We start from the raw sequence: 20,489 nt of genomic DNA, 5'->3' as shown, positions 1-20,489 counted from the left end.
GAAACTGTTATCAGTGGTTGCCTCTGGGGAGGAGAACTAGATTGGGACACAGGGGTGAGAGGCAGGGTTTTCATTGTACAGGCATATCTGGGAGATAGCAGGGTTCAGTTCCAGATAAAGCAAATATTGCAATAAAGTCACACAAAGTTTTTGGTTTTCCAGTGCATATAAAAGTTATGCTTACACTGTTCTGTAGTCTATTAAATGTGCAATAGCATTATGTCTAAAAAACAAAGTACATACCTTAATGTTAAAATATTGCTAAAAAATGCTAGCTATCATCCTAACCTTTAGCAAGTCATAGTAATAACATCAAAGATCATTGATCACAAATCACCATCATAATAAATATAATAATAATGAAAAAACGAGCAAATGCTGTTGGAGACATGGCACCGAGGTAGGAGATAGATGGGCTCTAGGCTAGACATTTACATCTGGCATCCTGTTCACACTTCCTGGGGTGAGAAGGAGATGGGCTCCAGGCTGGACATTCATTACCAACCCCCTGTTTACATTTCCTGAAGCAAGAGAGAAATGGGCTCCAGGGCTACATATTTATGAACCGGACTCCTGTCTATATTTCGAGATCTGCACCTCGATGTAAAAACCAGCAACAGAAATAGAGTAAATAACCAGACATTGGACATTTTTATGGCAGCGACAGAGTGGGACTAAACCCTGTTAAAAGATCAAGAGGTCATACATCTCCCATCCTTGGGGCAAGGGAAACATTGCACATGCACAGAAAGGCTCCTTGGGGGTCAAAAAGGAGGGGGCGCCACCCCATAATATGTGATGATAAGGCCGTCCCACAGGCCTCTGGGCTGTAATCTAGCTTGGAAAAAGTTGCGCATGCGTGTTGGGGAGGGTCTTAGGGCAGGGCAGGCGGAAAAAGAAACCAGATAATTGGCCAAAGGTAAACAAAGACCTGGAAGAACTGCCCTGTATAAATGACCTAACAGCCTCTTCCTCGTGCTCCTCCACACTAGGGAGGGCGCCTCCATCCTTTCTCTCCGGGTGTGCATCTCTGCCTTGCTTCTACCTCAACTAAACAAATGTTTCTGTCTGCTCTCCCACTTGTTGTGCTGTGTCCCCAATAATAAACTTTGTACCTGTTTTTACAGTTTTTGTCTCCATGAGAAATGCATTTTTCACTGGGGCAAGAGCCAGGGGTGTGGTGGCTGGGATTCCTGGTTTTCATCCGGGCTGCCCAGGTTCAATTCCTGGGCAGGGAATTAAGATCTCGCATCATGCCACCACCCACTGCTGCCTCTCCGAAATCAGTACCAATAGACTTGCTCCAGGCAGGATTGCCACAAACCTTAAATTTGTTGGAAAACACACACAAAAAAGCAGTCTCTGCTAAGTGCAAACGGAGGTATGCCTGTACAGTGTACATTTGTGTACTGTTTGACTTTCATCGTGGGTATTTGCCTGTTCTCTGGTCTCCAGGAAGCGAGAAGGCGCAGCTGCAGACCCTCAGGCACCCACGAGGGTGGCGCCCCCGCCCTAGCAGCGCGCACAGCGGCTATGCGGGCCGGGGGTGGGTGAGTGGGGAGCCTGGGGACCCGAGAAGGGGCTCCCGGCTCTCCCCGGTGCCCAGGGGGCCTGCTCCAGGTTGCTGGGAAGCAGCTCCGCGTTGCAGGGCGGGAACGTGCCCTTCCACCTCTGGCAAACTTTCGGCCGCCGCAACGGAAGCAGGAACTCGTGAATCGCAAACCCAGGGCTGGGCGGGAGCTGCGGAGCCTGCTGGGCGTCCTCACCGAGCCCCTCGCGGATCCGCCGCTGCTTCCCCGAGCGCGCTGGGCTGCCCTGCACCGGGAGGGCAGCAGGGCCCGGTCCTCCGGTCTCCAGGTAAAGGCTCTCCATCCTCCCCTCCAGCCCCCGCGGGCAGTATCGCCACCTGCGGGGGCAGCGACGCCCGCCGCCCTTTCCCGGGGCGAGCGTTCTCCGCCACTCCGGGAGCTCGGAGAACTGGCTGAGCCGGATGCTGGTGGCCCCCGTATCCCGGAGAGGGTGTTTAGGCAAGCCAGCAGCAGGGTTAGAAGAATGGTTTAGTGAGCCACGTACCTTTCCTCAAAGGGCAGATTTCCCATGTTTTTTGGTATGATTTGTATCCTGTATTTATCGAACCCGCTAATTGTCTAATACTCTGTAGAGTGTGTGTTTATACACAGTTATAAACACCTCGATAAATTAAGTTAGATTATGCTGTGAGAAAAATGATTTCCAATATTTGATTGATTGCCGGTACAATCCGGTAACTAGTCAGCAGGCATGAAAGCACAGGTGCATCGTCTCCTTCCCACCTGTATCCTTTTCCCACTCTATTTCAACAGGATTCAACTTCACTTTGAACCTTTTTTTTTAATTGTAAGCTTGTTTTGATCTCTTTATTGTGGTAAAATAGACATACTGTAACAAAATGTATTATTTTGATCATTTTAAGTGTACAATTTAGTGTCATTAAGTGCGTTCACATTATTGGGCAACCATCACTACTGTCCATTTTCAGGACATTTTTGGCATCCCAGATAGGAAAATTCTGTACCCATTAAACAGTAACTCCCCATTCCCTCCTCCACCAACCTCTAGTAACTTCAATTCTACTTTTTATCTCTGTGAATTTGCCTATTCTAGATACTTGATATAAGTGCAATCATATGATATTTGTTCTCTTGTATCCAGTTTATTTCACTTAGCATAATGATTTCAAGATTGTAGCATGTATGAGAATTTCATTCCGTTTTGTAGCTGAATAATATTCCATTTTATGTATTTGCCACGTTTTAAAAATCTATTCATCTTTGGAGCTTTAAGGCCTAAATAATAATGTATTAGAAGAACTAATTTACCTAATAATTGTTTGGTATCATTAATGAGATAAGCTCTTTAGTATTGCTTGTGATCCAGGAGCAATAAAGATGCTGGTACTGAAAGCACAGCTCCTCCCCTACATCCCCTGGCACAGTTCAGGTTTCTTTGCAGCAGGTTGAGGAGAGATTCTAAGAATCCATTCAAAGTGAAGGGTTGGCCTGGTTTTTCTTTTTTTGTTCCTGATTTGTTTTCTCCAGTGACTTGTAAAGTGTGGCAGCATAAAAAGTAACTTGTGCCAGGATTCTTAACCTGGGGAGTCCATGGACAGTATTCAGAAAGTCTGTGAACTTGGGTGGAAAAGTTTATTTCACTAACCTCTAAATGTAGTGTAGTATTTCCTTTAAGAGGCATGTAGGCAAAAGCCGCAGTAGTATTAGTGGTAGGGTAGCTCTGATTTGCCACCGGTAGAAATCATAGATATTTCCATGTCATGTTACTTACTGTATATAATTCAAAATCATTACATTCAACACTACTTCAAAATTATGGCAATGATTAGACCTACCATCTGTTATTTATCACACGGTTGTTCTTATTTTAACTGAAAATGGAGGTAATGGGATCTAGCTTATAGGATTCTTGTAAGGATTAAATGACATAATATATGTAAAGTGCTTAGCATAGAGAACCATAAATGTTATTTTCATTTTACTGTTTTAGAAAGTTGGACATAACAGTTAGCAAGGAAGGTACAGACTTGTGCTGTATTACCGTATACTGTTTTTCTAAAAAACTGTTTTGATTTTTTTTTTTTTACTGACCAAAGTCTACCTATTTATATTAGGATGCACCCTTATGTCTACAGCTCTATAGGTTTTGACAAATGTAATGGCATATACATCATTACAGCATCATATAGAATAGCTTCACTGTCCTAAAAATCCCCTGTGCTCCACCCATTCAGCCCTTCCCTTTCCTCCAGACAACCACTGACGTTTTACTGTCGATGTGGTTTTGCCTTTTCCAGAATGTCCTAGAGTTGGAATCATACCTTTCACACCGGCTTCTTTCACTTAGCGATATGCAGTTAAGGTTACTCTTTCTGTGGCTTGATAGCTCATTTCTTTTTACTGCTGAAAAACATTCTATTGTGTGGATATATCAGTTTGTTTATCCCTTCACCTATTGAGGGACATCTTAGTTGCTTCCAGTTTTTTGGCAGTTATGAATAAAGTGCTATAAATATTTGTATGCAGGTTTTTGTCAGGATTTAGTATTGTCAGTTTTTTGGATTTTAGCCATTCTGATAGGTGTGTAGTGGCATCTCATTGTTGTTTTAATTTGCAATTTCCTAATGACAATGATATTGAGCACCTTTTCATATGCTTCTTTGGTGAGGTGTCTGTTCAGGTCTTTTGCTCACTTTAAATTGGATTGTTTGCTTTCTTTTTGGTAAGTTTTAAGAGTTCTTTGTATATTTTAGCTACCAGTTATTTACCAAATATGTGTTTTGCAAATACCTTCTCCCAGTCTGTGGCTTGGTTTTTCATTCTCTTAACAGTGTCTTGCACAGAGCAGAAGTTTTTAATTTTAATGGAATCCAACCTATCAATTTTTTCTTTCATGGATTGTGCTTTTGGTGTTGTTATCTAGAAACTCACCTAAGGTCACAGAGACTTTATTCTATGTTACATAGGAGTTTTATAGTTGTGCATTTTACATTTAGGTCTATGATCCATTATGACTTAATTTTTGTGAAAGATGTAAGGTCAGTGTCTAGATTTTTTTTGCATGTGGTCGTCCAGTTGTCCAGCACCATTTTTGAGAAGAATATCCTTTCTCCATTGAATTGCCATTGCTCCTTTGTCAAAGATAAGTTGGCTGTATTTGTGTGGGTCTATTTCTGGGCTCCTTATTCTGGTCCATTGATCTATTTGTCTGTTCTTTTGTCAGTACTACATTGTCTTGATTAGCAGTGATTTCTGGTAAGTATTGAAGTCAGGTAGTGTCAGTCCTCCACCTTTGTTCTTCTTCAGTATTGTGTTGACTATTCTGGGCCTTTTTGCATTTCCATGTAAACTTTAAAATTGGTTTGTTGAGGGCTTCCCTGGTGGTGCAGTGGTTGAGAGTCCGCCTGCTGATGCAGGGGACGCGGGTTCGTGCCCCGGTCCGGGAGGATCCCACGTGCCGCGGGGCGGCTGCGCCCGTGAGCCATGGCTGCTGAGCCTGCACGTCCAGAGCCTGTGCTCCGCGGTGGGAGAGGCCACAGCAGTGAGAGGCCCGCGTACCGCAAAAAAAAATTGGTTTGTTGAGGTCTATAAAATAACTTGCTGAGATTTTGATCGGAATTGCATTGAATCTGTAGATCAAGTTGGGAAGAACTGACATCTTAGCAATATTGAGTAGTCCTATTGAGGAACACGGAGTATCTCTCCATTTATTTAGATCTTCTTTGATATCTTTCATCAGAGTCTTATAGGCACATTTTAAAAACTTTTCAGTAATTATATTTCAATATAACTATCTTCCTTTGTAATCCTATATATTTCATTTTATACATTTAACGACATATCTTTTATATATTTTAAAACATGTCAGAAGAGAGCCTAAGTATCACCAGAGTACCAAAGGGTTCATAACCAAAAAAAAAAAAATTAAAGAAGCGGTAATTCTGATCTAGGCTATCATTTAGTGAACAATTTGTATTCTGGAAATGAGGATATTTTCTGGTTATAGCCTTGCCAGTTTCACATTTTTTTTTCTGGAAGAACCAGCTCCCCAATGGAGTTGGCATTATATGTATTATGACTTTTGTGTTTTTAGGGATGTCAGAAAGAACACTTGCCCCTACAGTTTCCTTCAACTGAGCCAGAATATTCCCCCTGTTGATGGGCTCATTCCTAGAAGGACAATGTATGTAATTTTCTTAGCGCATTGCCTACCACTCAGTAGGTCATTTAAAAATGCTAATTGTTATTACTGAGAAAGAAAATACGTCCAAAGCGGTGATCACTGCTTCATCAATGACCAATGACCACAGATTTTGTGTCCTTTCCCCTCCTGCTTAGGAGAGGCAAGAAGAGGAAAGATTCTAAAACTGAAAAGCAGACGACCTCTTCTTTCATAGATACTTGTCAGATTTTAAGCGTTGATGGGAGAGTGTATGCGTGTGTGCTTCCTAGCTTTCTGCCAAGTTTTTAATGAAAGGTTGTCTCAAATCTATTCAAAGTGAAACGGATAAAAAATACTTGTTTATTCCTGTCCTTCTATGAATTGTGAGTTGTTTATATTGACTTGAAGGAAATGAAATGTATCTTCTCTAGGTTTGTTCAAAGAAACAAAACTCATTGATGATTGTCTATTTTTGTGCTAGAGAGAAATTCCGTCATCTGTCCAATCTTCTTGAAGCAAACTCAGGGCAGAGGGAGAGTTATCCGACCTTTGGAGACCAAGACTAACCTGAAATTTAAAATGTTCTTCCGGGAGGGATGGAGCTTGACTCACACTCGTGTAATAATTTGTTTCCTGATGCTAAGGCTGTCCACCAGTCAGAACTGTCCCATCAAGAGTCTAGAAGATATGGTCATTGACATCCAGTCATCCCTTTCCAAGGGAATCAGAGGCAATGAGCCCATACACACATTAACTCAAGAAGACTGCGTTAATTCTTGCTGCTCAACAAAAAACATATCAGGTAAGTAGTAATGCCCTGGCAACTCTTATTCCATGTGTTTTGTGATGTAAGTAGCTGGTTGATGAGACTGAATGGTTTGTACTGGTGATTCTCAATGGGGTAGAAAAGTGGGTGGCAACATTACTAGGGAATGTTCCATGGTGTGCTCTCCCCTCCCCTAAGCTGAGCCAAAGTTACTGATGAGTGTATATATATCACTCAGATATGTGGGTAGAAAAAGGGTTGAAAACCACTGGTGGTGTGTTCTAACAGGCATCTGGGATATTGAAAACAGAAGTCCTATTTAAATGCTTGGCTTCCATCATCATGGAATATTGGAATACAGTGTGATATTAGAAAGAACGTTTAAACAGAAAGGAAGTTGAGACAAAAAATAAAATTCTAAAGTCACCCCATAGGAGAATCAGCATTTGAGTTTTAAGTAGAAGCACAAAATTTCTGTTTTATCTCCCTTCCCTGGAGCTGGTGGCACAGGTGAGTCAGGAAGCCACTGGCCACTAATTGCAGCTTCTAGGAATCTAAGAGGCATGGGAAGGGGTTTAGAATGACCCATTCCATGACACAGAAGGAAACTGAGCCCCGCAGGTTTGAACCATGCCCTTGCATATTTCAGGCTCCAAACCTATGACCTGAAAACAGAAGTATATATCTAATAAACAAACAAAAAAACCCACATAAGTTTATTGAGCACCTAATGCCTTGGTACGTGCTGGAGATAAAACAGTGAATAAGATGGAAAAGACCTTGTCATCAAGGACCCTAGAAGAACTAGTGAACACTGGACTCGTGATCCTTACTTGATTTATCAGCTGACTAAATCACATGTTTTCTCTTAGATCTTTATTTCCATTTCATTCTATAACGATTGTGGCGTAATAAGATAAATACACATTCCCTGGCACAGAGGTCCTACAACCCTGGGAATTTTCTGAGCATAGGAGCTTCTTCTGTTATTCATAATGAGCCCCATTCAATCATACCTGAGCTTATGCTCACGAGGTGACTCTTGGTGGGACCCTCAATCGCGCCAGGATGGCTGCTAGTTGCCAGAAAGACCAAGCTTTGCTTAGAAGCTTGGAACTTTCAGTCTCCTCCACCCACCTCCAGGTAGGGGGAAAGGGGGTGGAGATTGAATTCAGTCGCCAGTGGCCAATGACTTAATCAATTATGTCTACGTAATAAAACTGCCATGAAAGCCCCTAAACAATGGGTTCAGGGAGCTTCCAAGTTGGTAAACACATCCACGTGCCAGGAGGCACCCCAACTCCACAGGGACGGAGGCTCTTGCACTTGGGACCCTTCCAGACCTCGCCCTATGTACCTCTTCATCGGGCTGTTCATTTGTATCCTTTGTAATAAACTATAACGGTAAGTATTGCATTTTCCTGAGTTCTGCGAGTCGTTCTAGCAAGTTATGGAACCTGGGGTGGGGGGGTGATAGCCAAGTTTGCCGTATGTGTGAGTGACCTGGGGACCTGATACTGTGACTGGCCTCTGGGTGGGGACAGTCTGTTGGGACTGAGCCCTAGACCGGTGGGGTCTGACACTCACTCCAGGCGGTTAGTATTAGAATCGAATTGAATTGTAAGACACCCTGTTGGTGTTAGAGAATCAGAGAACTAGAGAATTTGGGTAGAAATGACACCAGGTATTTGCTGTCATGAGGAAACAAATACTTCAATGATCTTCTCAAATTGAGCTGTGTGCTTTTGGACACTCTTCATAGAGAAGTAATTTATGGAAGTCATAGAGATCTCATTTAAATTTCTAGTTTTTCTTTAAATGTTGATATCAACATATATGTGGAATAGAAACATCACCTGCAAATAGGACTGAGTGCCATGTGGGCATATCCTGGCAACATAGGAAACCTTGCATTTCTCTTCAGTTCCGTGATAGGTGTTTAGTAAGAAATGAGGGTTTGCGGCTTTATTCTACAAGCAAAAGTACTGTTACTGCTTTACTGTAAGCAGAGATACTTGTGGGTCTCAGTTAACGGATCTCAGGCTTTTCCCTCTTTTACTGAGTGTTGGTTTTTGACTGTTTAGGGTTCCAAAAAAGCACTTTGATAATTTGCCTACAGCCACAGACTCTAGAAAAATACCCACAAATACAAAGGACACAAAATTTTGTGTACAACTTGGACCCTATGGACCCTCCCCTTTACCTAAGTGCCCCCCAAAATGGTTTGTAGAATTATCACATCGTGGGTGATAGGAAAAGCCAAAGTAACCAGAGTACCTTTCTTGTTACCTGGCTAATGGAGACATGATAGGATAAAACCCCTGCAGAAACGAACTCAGTCTTATTTCCCACTGGGAGAGTCAAGGGTGATCCCTGACCGCTGCCTGATTGGGAGACAAACAAAAATGATAAGAGCAGAAATTTGAAGAACCCAAAGAAGAATGGTACTGATAAAAGTAAAAAATAGACTTTGCATTCCGTATGCTGTGCAGCTCCATTGTGGAAGGAGGCATGGTATGTATAAGGCTGAATTTACTGACCCTCCCTGCCCACCACCCTCCCCTCGCCCCACACCAAGAAAACCAGACTGATGGCTTCGTAGGCATCTAAGATGCCTTCAGGATGCGAGACGTACCTCCAGTCATTAGGGTTAGATCCATTTCCTAAGGTCGGACTCAGTAGTGAGTTGTAGACTCAGTATTTCTATGTATGTTTTGATAAATATTTTAGCAAACGGAAGGCTTCTCTCTAAAGAATGACATGTACTATTAAAAACGTTTCGCCAAAATTACCTTCATTCTGATTTTTAAACCCAGGGTCTTTAAAAATTGCTTGCAGTGCCTAAACTAAGGAAAAGGAAATGACTCAGCGGCCAGCAGGCAATGAACAAAGGTTTTTGTGTTGGCCACTAGAATAAATGTGTTCCTGCTTGCCGTATTCTCTGGAAGATCCTATTTCAGAATAATGCTTATGAAACCTTTCATTGCAGGGGACAAAGCATGTAACTTGATGATCTTCGACACTCGAAAAACAGCTAAACTACCCAACTGCTACCTGTTCTTCTGTCCCAGTGAGGAAGCCTGTCCCCTGAAACCAGCAAAGGGACTTATGAGTTACAGGATAATCAGAGGTAATAAAAACGTTGTTCTTTGTCTTCTGTGATTGGAATGATTTAAGGATATGATTCATGTAGAAAGGTTTTCTGCAAGAGTTTAAGAAGAACTGCCAAAAGGGATCACAAATATACAGGCACATCAGAAAAAATCTCATGATTTAAAATTCAGTTGATTCAACCAAACATCTTTCTTTTTTCCAGTTAAAGTATTTAATACCTATGAATGATAGTATTTTGTTTTGTTTTTGTTTTTACCTTCTTAAGGTAAAAGGCACACAGATCTTTCATGTAAACATTTTGAAACATGTCTTTAGAACCGTGTTAGCAACACTGGAATAAGTCTCCAGGTCTCCAGGGGTGACTATTTTGAAAGGGTTAAGACGATGTAAATACAGTATATAAAATTCCGGTACATTAGGTTCCAATTATTTTGTAATCACATTCTTTGAAATCAAACTCACTGGATTTTATTATCCAGACCTGGAAGGAAGCTCATTTAAGAAGTTTTTGAGGGGCTTCCCTGGTGGTGCAGTGGTTGGGAGTCCGCCTGCCGATGCAGGGGACAGGGGCTCGTGCCCCGGTCCGGGAAGATCCCACATGCTGCGGAGCGGCTGGGCCCGTGAGCCATGGCCGCTGAGCCTGCGTGTCTGGAGCCTGTGCTCCGCAACGGGAGAGGCCACAATGGTGAGAGGCCCGCGTACCGCAAAAAAAAAGACGTTTTTGAGAAAAAGCTACATGCCAAATTCTGTGCAAGGCATTGGAAACAGAGTCTCCACATTTGGAAATGACATATTTGCTCAGAATACAGAAAATAAACAAGTAAAAATAATATAATTATTTGGATATGCCTTGGTGAGATTTTGGCTTGTTAATTTTTCAGGATGAAATGCTTTCAAGTATGAAGTTTACTTTTATTTTAGTTTTATAAAGTTTTTGTCCTTACACCCTTAGGTATTAATAATATTCCCTGCATTTATTCAATAAGAAACAAATTTTATTTAGCATCTTCTATGTGCCAAGCACTTTTTACGCCTTAAGGATAGACAGATACGACACTAAACATGAAAAACAAGGTTCTCATTCATGGAACTAATATTTTAGGAGAGAGAAACAATAACCTTAATAAATAAATAATCAAGAAGAACAGTCACCATGGACATAGAGAACAGACATAGAGAACAGACTTGTGGTTGCCCAGGGGTAGGGGGTTGAGGAGGAATGGAATGTGGGAAGCTGGGGTTAGCAGATGTAAGCTTTTATATATAGAATGGATAAACAACAAGGTCCTAGTGTATAGCACAGGGAACTATATTCAGTATCCTATGAAAGGGCTTCCCTGGTGGCACAGTGGTTAAGAATCTGTCTGCCAATGCACGGGACACAGATTCGAGCCCTGGTCCGGGAAGATCCCACCTGCCGCGGAGCAACTAAGCCCGTGTGCCACAACTACTGAGCCTGCGCTCTAGATCCCGTGAGCCACAACTTACTGAGCCTCCGTGCCGCAGCTACTGAAGCCTGTGCGCCTAGAGCCCGTGCTCTGCAGCAAGAAGCCACCGCAATGAGAAACCTGCGCACCACAGTGAAGAGTAGCCCCCCCTCGCCGCAATTAGAGAAAGCCCGCGGGCAGCAACAAAGACCCAACATAGCCAAAAATAAATAATAAATTAAATAAATTAATTTTTAAAAAAAGGTGGTTGGTTACCCTTAACAAAAAAAAGTATATATGTAAACTGAATCACTTTGCCGTACAGCAGAAATTAACATAGCATTGTAAATCAACTGTACTTCAATAAAAAAATTTAAATAAAAAAAATAACAGTGATCATAATAAAATGAAACATGGCCTTTATATAAGAATATATTTTCAAAGCAGAGAAAATTAAAACATAAAATTCCCATTTAAAAAATAGTCATAAGAGCTATGCAGATAATTGAGCTAAGACAACGTAATAGATAATCACAGAGGGACTTCCCTGGCGGTCCAGTGGTTAAAACTCCTCGCTTCCATTGCAGGGCATGCAGATTCGATCCCTGTTCGGGGAACTAAGATCCTGCATGCCACACAGCACAGCCAAAAAAAAAAAAAAGATAGTCACTGAGTGGACCGGCTGGATTAGGCGATCAGGGGAAGCGTCTGTGAAGATGTAACCCCTAAACTGAGATCTGAAAACGGAGGAGCCAGATGTGAGAAGATTGTAGAAAGACCTTCCAGGCAGAGGAAACAGCCTATTCTAATATCCTAAGGCAGAATGGTTTGGGGGTGTTTGTTCAAACGCTCCAGTCTCAGCAGCTGACTCATAGTGAACCATGGAAGGAGTGATATGCAAGAAGGAAGGAAGGTGGGGCCATCCCGTCAAGCTCTGTAGGGTAGGGAGTTTTTATTCTCGGTGCATGATGGAAAGCCATTGGAAGGTTTTCAGCAGGCATGTATAACGAGCTGTTTTAAAGGTGATTTCTCAAAGCTCACTGTGACCGCTCTATTGGGAATGGACAATGGCGCAGCAGCAAGAGGGCATGTGGGAAAACTGGGTAGGAGGCTGGGACGAGATCCGAGTGAAAGGCCGTGGCCTTGGGGACCAGGGAGACGGTGGAAGAGATGGAGGGCAGTAAACACGAGCCATTTCAGCGATAGCATTGACAGGGCTTGCTGGTGGTGTGGATGTGGGGAATGAGGAAGAGCGAAGAGTGAAACGGAGTCCTAGTCCTGGGCTCCAGCGTCTGGATGGGTGGCGGTGCCGTCTACTGAGCCGGGGAAGTGGATTTGCGGTTGGGAGGGAGAGTGCAGTCAGGGTTCTCTGGGGAAGGATGCTGCCCAAGGCATCCGGACACTGACTCTGCTTTGTCCCCTGAGTGCGGCTGTGTCCCCTGAGTGAGGCTGTGTCTGAGTTTCGTTCATGAAGCAGGAAAACCTGATGTGTCAAACATTCCCTTAAACAGGAGCGTAAAGCACAGATTGCTTGTGTAAATTCTTCCTACCTACTGGTAGAAGCTCAAGTCTAAACAGATTGGCAGATAAGGTACAAAGTTTCACTTTTGCCTGATGAAAAATTCTGGGGATGGTTGATGGTGAGGGTTGCACAAACTCAATGCCACGGAACTATACTCTTAAAAACGGGTTAAAGTGGTACATTGTATGTAGTATATTTTACCACAGTTGTTAAAAAGAATAATTTTTTTAGAAAGACTACGGCACAGAACAAATTAGGCCCCTCAGAGCAGCCAGGATCTTACCTTGGGTGGAAAGTATCTTGTCTCCCTGCCCCTTCTGGGCTTCACACTGGCCAGGGCAGTTGCCCCTGACTGTTCGCCTCCTTTACGTCTATATATAATCTTGGCTAAAAACACCGGGACCTATAGTGTTGTGCGGATATGGCTTCTTGCTTGTCCTCTTTTTTTTTTTTTTTTTGCGGTACGCGGGCCTCTCACTGTTGTGGCCTCTCCCGTTGCGGAGCACAGGCTCCAGACGCTCAGACTCAGCGGCCGTGGCTCACGGGCCCAGCCGCTCTGCAGCATGTGGGATCTTCCCGGACCGGGGCACGAACCCCTGTCCCCTGCATCGGCAGGCGGACTCTCAACCACTGCGCCACCAGGGAAGTCTGTCCTCTTTTTATTTCATCACCTGGAACGTGGCAGAGCCTGTTGGACACCCAGGGATGGTATCCAGCAGCCTGAGTTTCCAGTGAGGTCAGGGCTCAAGACACTAATTGGAATGTTTATTTTTCTCCTTCAAGAGCTCCCATCAGGTGGAAGTTGGACCATCACATCTGCCTCTCTGATCCCTTCTCACTGCCTCTTCTTCATTGTGTCCTTTCTTCCACTGTCAGTGTGTATTCCCTATGTCTATCAGCTATTTCACAATTAAAGCAGAATATTAAAGAAATTATAGGTAATTGAATCTAGTCATTCGACTTCCATAAAAATCTATACCAAAGAAAAAGCTGCTGTTGTGAAGCTGTTTATCATGTAATTAGCTTAAAAAGTGAAAACAGCACTTTTTGAATTAGTTTAAAGGAAATTAGTTTAAAAGTTTCTACAGCTTAAATGTCCAAATGCTAGGGAACGGTTGGGTATAAAGTATAATGGATCCCCCTGAGGGAATACAATGCAGATGTTAAAAAATAAGTTTGAGATGTAGAAATAAAATGTCACCTAAATTTCAGGTGAAAAACACCCGGTTTTTAAATTACATGAAAAAAAATTTAATTTTAAGGTATGCATAAATGTTAATAGTTGCTGGGACATGATAGAAATTATCATTGAATTTGTTTTATAACTTTCATAATACTTCTGTCATGTTACTGATTTTATAATGCATGTATAAAGAGGGAGTATGTGGTAAAGATTCCATTTTCTCCAGTGGAAGTGGGAGAAAAGTGAACTTGGCTTGAGCCTAAACCTTTTAAGGGCAAGTGTGAAGGTAGTGAATGAAGTGGAATTAAAATCGAACAATTCCTGTGTCAGCCACCAGGGGGCACCATCAGCCCAGAGCCGGTGGCTATCTAGGGGCAAAGTGGCACCAACCCCGGACTTGGTGTGCAGCGGGCTGTCTGTATCTACAGATGTTTACAAATTGTGTTTGTAATTCTATTTATGAATCTGCCCGTGTTGATGGATTGAGATTGCCCCATAAAAATAAATATCTGCCTCCTGGTCAGAGTGAAATTCAGTAGATATAAGATTGGTGGTTTGTTTTCAGATGAACTCTATTTCCTGTAACTGACGAATATTTACAGACTGAAAGTTTGAAAGATAACAGTGTGCTCTCTTCATTCTGTAAAACCGTTGCAGCTTGGCATTATTTAATGTTTGTTTGTTTTTGGAGCTTGGTGGTCTGTCATTCCTCCAAGGACTAGAATAGGGGAATTCAGAAATAGAATAAATTGAAAGTCTATTTGCTCAGCTGGTTGCCAAGTTAATAGTCAGTCCCTAACTTTTTTTATCTAGTGAAGTCACTTGACAATGAAAGTCAAAAGAGCAGTTGAGGACACATTTCCCAGCTCCTTCTGTAGCTCATGGCTATGTGACTGAGAGAAAACACCGCACCCCAAAGGCAAACATCAGTGGGTGAGGTGAATGGAGCAGGTGTGGAGAATCCCTGTGTGGTTCTAGGATCTTTGCCAATAGATGAATCTTATCAAGAAATGGGAATAGCCCTAGCTTTGCTTTATTTATGACCTTGTATTCTTGAGAAAGAAAACAGCTGTTTTGGTCATTCTTGTCAATGGCCTTATTTTAAGTTTCGAGTTCACACATATCACAGAGCATTTATTTAGCCTTGTTTTTAAACTTTAAAGTGAAGTATGATGAGTCCTGCTCTTTTTAAAAATATCTGGCACGACCTAAAAATACAGGTGCTGTTTATCTCGTGGTGACACTATGCCCGTGAATGTGATATCACCTGCAGCAGAAACTCTTTTCTTCAGCATTGTTGGAGGAATTTCAGGCATCCAAATTCTATTTTAGAGTGTCCTAGAGCAGGTATCCACACACTTTTTCTGTCGAGGGCCAAATAATAAGTATTTTAGGCTTTTCAGGCAAGTCTGTTAGACTTAGTGGGCCACATGCAATCTGTCGGACCTCCTCACTTCTGTCCTTGTCGTAGAAGCAGCCACAGACAGTATGTAAACAAATGGGCAGGCTTGTATGCCAATTAAACTTTATTTATGGACGCTGAAATGTGAATTTCATATAATTTTCACGTGTTACAAAATATTATCCTTCTTGATTTTTTTCAATCATTTAAGAATGTAGAAACGATTCTTAGCTCGCAAGCCATATGAAGATAAGTGGCCATCCTTTGCTGACCCCTGTCCTAGACGGATTACTAAGTGACAGTTCTAAAGGACCTCTGAGTACTGTGAAGCTTAGAGAGCAGTCAAAGATGTCACAAATCTGAAGTTGCCTCTGGATCTCTTTGTTAGCAGAGCGGAGAGTGAGGTCTAGTTTAGAAACTGGTATTGAGGGGAGTTGAAATAGAAGACGGAAAAGAGAAGAGGGGAGAATCACCGTTGCTTCCTTCCTTGTGTTTCTGCCGTTCTAATTTAAGTGAAATGATTAGCCAAGTAGCAGAGTGATAGAGAGCAATTCAAGTGGTCTTTCTCTGTCCCGGATTGCTGTAACCAGCCTTTTCAGTTCGAGCTGTGATAAACGGCATGTGTGACAAAGAGCAAAACTCTAAACTTTCTCACACAGGAGGAGGATCTGAGGCTGGTTCCTCCTCAGCAGGAGTTGGGACTGTGATTTTCTGCTCTTTATGCTAGCCACGTGGCCATAATGATTTCAAATACTGGTCCATGGTCCTCAGAACCTAAGATGTTGGCTCTAAAATTTTAATCTTCAACCAGCTGAAAGCTGTTTTTTTTTTGTTTTTTTGTTTAATATTTATTTATTGGGACTTCCCTGGTGGTCCAGTGGTTAAGAATCCACCTTCCATGGGCTTCCCTGGTGGCGCAGTGGTTGAGAGTCCGCCTGCCGATGCGGGGGACACAAGTTCATGCCCCGGTCCGGGAGGATCCCACATGCCGCGGAGCAGCTGGGCCCGTGAGCCATGGCCGCTGAGCCTGCGCGTCTGGAGCCTGTGCTCCGCAACGGGAGAGGCCACGACAGTGAGAGGCCCGCGTACCGCAAAAAAATAAATAAATAAAAAAAGAATCCACCTTCCAATGCAGGGGATGCGGGTTTGATCCTCGGTCAGGGAACTAAGATCCCACGTGCTGCAGGGCTCTAGAGCCCACGTGCCACAACTACCGAGCCTGCGTGCCACAGCTCCTGAGCCCATGCGCTCTCGAGCCCATGCGCTGCAGCTAGAAAGAAGCCTGTGTGCCACAACGAAAGATTCCACATGCCGCAAGGAAGATCCCGCGTGCCACAATGAAGACCTGATGCAACCAAATAAATAAATAACTATTAAAAATATAAAAATACAGGCTCTTAGTTGCGGCATGCAGGATCTAGTTCCCTGGGCCCCCTGCATTGGGAGCACGCAGTCTTAACTGCTGGACCACCAGGGAAGTCCCTGAAACCCATTTTTTTCATTGAAAAACGTCATCAGCTTTGTGCTGCTGCCTTGGCTTCAGGGACCCTCCAGCTTCCTCCTCCTCCTCCTTGTGGAAGGCAAGTCACTGGGATTTTGTCTCCTCTCCTCATTGTCCTGTGGGCTACCCCCCCCCCCACCGTGATATCTCCCCTAGGGATTGCTTGCTTCCCAGTTGTCACTGCAGTCCCAGCTCACACAGCTTGTGCCTCACACCAGCATTTTCTCAGCCAGTCCTCTTCCTGCCACATCATCCCAGCCCAGCTGCCTTCCCTGGCCTTGGCCCCTGAAGGGTCCCCATCTTCCTAAACCTCTTGCTGCCCATGCTGAGCTCCTCTTAGCATCTCTGCTGGTCCCCTCCCACCTCTTCCTTCATTTGCCCGATGCTCCTCCGCACATTTCTCTTCTCCTCTGGGCCAACACTCTAGAAATAAACCACAGCATCTGGGGGAGAGGCAGGGTCATCAGGATCTGATTTAGCAATTCGTATTTTTCCATTTTGCACCATGAAATGTCAAGAATCAACAGTTTGAGGTCTTATTGAACAAGCTGATAACGTTTGTACTTGTTAACCTCCCTTCGCATGGAAATATGGAAGTCTTTTTTAAATTTTCTTTCCGTCTTCAGATTTTCCATCTTTGGCGGGAACTGATTTGCCAAGCCAGGAGGTAGCCCAGGAAGAGTCTCTGTTCCGCAGCAGGTCTTCACACACCATCACTCCCACGCCCCCTCCTCCCACAGGTGATTCAGAGCCCACGGTCTTACGGAGAGATTCATTTTCTCAGAAGTTTGGATCCTCAGATCACTCGGAGAAACTACTCAAGATTGACCTGGCAAGTCCACAGTGGACTGTTTATAAAGAAAATGACCAGTCTCAGAAGTCACCATCTTCCTCAGAACAAACAGTAGCTCATCTGCTGCCTGAATATGTGACAGTGTTCCCCAGTACAGTGGCAGTTGCCACTCTGCCTGCTGTCCTGGCCACTCCAAAGCCTGCATCTCTCCCTGCCGCCAACGCTGCAGAGATACCTTCTGTGACTCCTCAGCCTCAGGGGGCCACCTCTGCCCCACCTGTAGCCGCGGTCACTAACACGACCACAACTGAGGTTCCGACTTCCATCTTTAGGGCATCGACACACTCGAAAGGCCCACCAGACATGGTGCCCTTTAGAGACGTTTCCAGCTTGACCTGGAACACAGAGGCTGCCCGGGACCCTGCTACGTTTCCTTTGTCAAATGTGAATTCTCCCACTACAAATACAACAGCTTCCCAGGAAGATGGGAAGGCCAGCTCTGGTGGGCCCTCCCTGAGCGGTGCTCCAGAAAGGCAGCCGGGCCTCGCATTTGAACAGTGGCTCCTGGTCGGGACCGTGCTCTTTGGGGTCCTGTTCCTCGCCATAGGCCTGGGTCTCGTGGGCAGAACGCTCTTAGAATCCCTCCACAGGAAACGTTACTCGAGGCTTGATTATTTGATCAATGGCATCTATGTTGACATCTAAGGAGGACATCTTTTTTTTTTGGCTGTGGGATGTGGGATCTTAGTTCCCCGACCAGGACCAGGGATCAAACCCGTGCCCCCTACAGTGGAAGTGGGGAGCCTTAACCACTGGGATGCCAGGGAGGTCCCTAGATGTCTCTTTATTCATGTAGTTACTAATAGCCCCTGTGCAGCGAGGTTCTGCTGATTTGCTCACCTTCGCAGGATTTTTCAAGTATTTTGAAGACAGGCAGAGATGCCTCCTGCCGCTCTCTTTGCTTGTTCTGCGAAAAGAAGCGGGGGAAAGAAACAAACTGGGTGATTCGAAGGATCTGTCTCTAAAATATTAGCTGAAAACAAAGCTCTACCTAAAGCAATAAAGAATAATTGCTACATCAATTGGAAAACGGCTGGCTTTTTACAAGGAAAAAGGGTTAGGACTCCTAGGCTCCAATTCATTAATATTTCTGGTTCCAGATAAAGTCGACTGTTTATGGTATTAATTCTAATGGATTTACTTTCCTTTTTTATATGAATTCCAATAAAACTTATTCCAGATGTATTTCCTTCCAATTAACTATCTGAATAAATCTCTTGGTACTCAGTTAATGTTCTTTGCAATTGACACGTCCAGCTGGATAACTTTAAATTTATTCCCACCAGCAAAATGATTAAACGATGAAAATATGTGTTCCAAGTTAAAATGACAAACCCCCCTTATCCCATCAATGAGCAAAAGAGGTTCCTTTGGGAGAATTCTAGCAGAATATTAGCCTGCATGGAGATGATGATAAGTTCTGATAAATGGCCACATCTACTTTGGGTCTGCTCTAGTTAACTATTTTTTCAAAAAAAAAAAAAGTAATATAGGCATTTTCCAAACTTAAGTAAATTTAGAATGTAACAGTATTATTTATAAGTCCTTATCTAAACTTGACCAATAGTCAATTTTGGCTTTGTTTGGAATAACATGGGAATAATAGGTAGCACTTAAAATTACAGGCGCACCTCATTTTATTGTGCTTCACCTTATCATGCTTCACAGGTACTGCATTTTTCACAGACTGAAGGTTTGTGGCAGCCCTGCCTCAAGCAGGTCTATCGGCGCCATTTTTCTACAGCATTTTCTCACTTCATGTCTCTGTGTCACATTTTGGTAATTCTTGCAGTATTTCAAACTTTTTCATTATTCTCTTTGTTCCGGGGATCTGTAATCAGTGGTCTTTGATGTTACCACTAGGAATTGCTGAAGGCGCAGATGATGGTTAGCCTTTTTTAGCAATATTTTAAAATGAAGGTATATACTTTGTTTAGGCAATGCTATTGCACTTAATACTACAGTACAGTGTAAACATGACTTTTATATGTACTGGGAAACAAAAATATTCGTGAGACTCGCTTTCTTGTCGTATTCACTTTACTGCAGTGGTCTGGAACCAAACCCGCAATATCTCCGAAGTCTGCCTGTATTATTAAGTGATTAGCATACTGTAATTTTTATTGATTAGTTATTACAGTGTCCGAGAAATGTTTTGAGTAACGGCGGTTTGCTTTACAAGTTACAGTGGGGTAACTGGGAATCCAGGAGACCGCCTGGGTCAGTTCGACATCTCATCTCTCTGGACTTCAGTTTGCTTATTTGCAAATCAAGAGGTTTGGTCCCTGGTGTCATCAGGGTTTTTAAAGACAAAAATGGGATTCAGGTGAGAATTTATACAGGGAACGCTAGAGGGCAGTAACTGGTTAATAAGTAGAGCAACGAAGGCAAATGTAGAGGAGACAGAAACAGGCTTTGCTCCTTTCCTCCTCCTTCCCGTCCCCTCGCCTGGAACCACTCCCCCTCCCCCCTGGTTTACCCTAAGCTCATAAAGCTCATTAAGAGGAAAGCTGGTCTATTGAAAATACTACTTTTCATATGTTTTCCAACTTAACAGCTTGACACAAATCTCCAAGGGGTTTACATAAGCTTTAAGTAGGTTGAATAAATAAAACCTTGACTCAGTTTAATTTAACAAGTATTTATTGAATATCCACATGTAGGCCAGAATCAGATTAGTAACTAAGTACCTTGGAATTTTAAAATTTCTCCTCCCTTTGTTAACAGAATTGGATATTGGAAATAGGGCTTTCTGTGGATGTTCATAAAGGTGTTCTTCTGGAGCTCTCCATCCACCTTGCCGTCTGCAGTCTTTCTTGCGACAGACAAATTTGACTGGGAGCCCAGATGAGAGATGCTATGGGCCCAAACTCTGGCCATGACTGTGGGGATGTAAATTGTAGGGGAACTGCTGATTTGCGGCGTCCTTCTCAAGGGGAAAGAGTAGCTCTTCTCACACAGCTCTCTGCTTATTACCCCATCACCATGGGTGAGATGCTGCATGGGGCA

The 20,489-nt window shown here is 43.3% G+C and overlaps 1 protein-coding gene across 1 annotated transcript; it reads left to right on the top strand.

Annotated features, from left to right (window-relative positions):
• The first annotated feature begins 1,682 nt into the window (after positions 1 to 1,682).
• Positions 1,683 to 19,050, top strand: MANSC1 (MANSC domain containing 1). The gene is made up of 4 exons (XM_060026107.1): positions 1,683 to 1,857; positions 6,194 to 6,514; positions 9,468 to 9,608; positions 17,254 to 19,050. Exons 2-4 carry the CDS (start codon positions 6,292 to 6,294, stop codon positions 18,123 to 18,125), a joined length of 1,236 nt encoding a protein of 411 aa, XP_059882090.1. The 5' UTR covers positions 1,683 to 1,857; positions 6,194 to 6,291; the 3' UTR covers positions 18,126 to 19,050.
• Positions 19,051 to 20,489: the final 1,439 nt, after the last annotated feature.

The sequence above is a fragment of the Delphinus delphis genome, chromosome 11, assembly GCF_949987515.2.
Source record: "Delphinus delphis chromosome 11, mDelDel1.2, whole genome shotgun sequence".
In the NCBI taxonomy this organism is placed as follows: Eukaryota; Metazoa; Chordata; class Mammalia; order Artiodactyla; family Delphinidae; genus Delphinus; species Delphinus delphis.
Note: the sequence above shows the minus strand (reverse complement) of the source record. Positions and strands in the feature narration are given on the sequence as shown.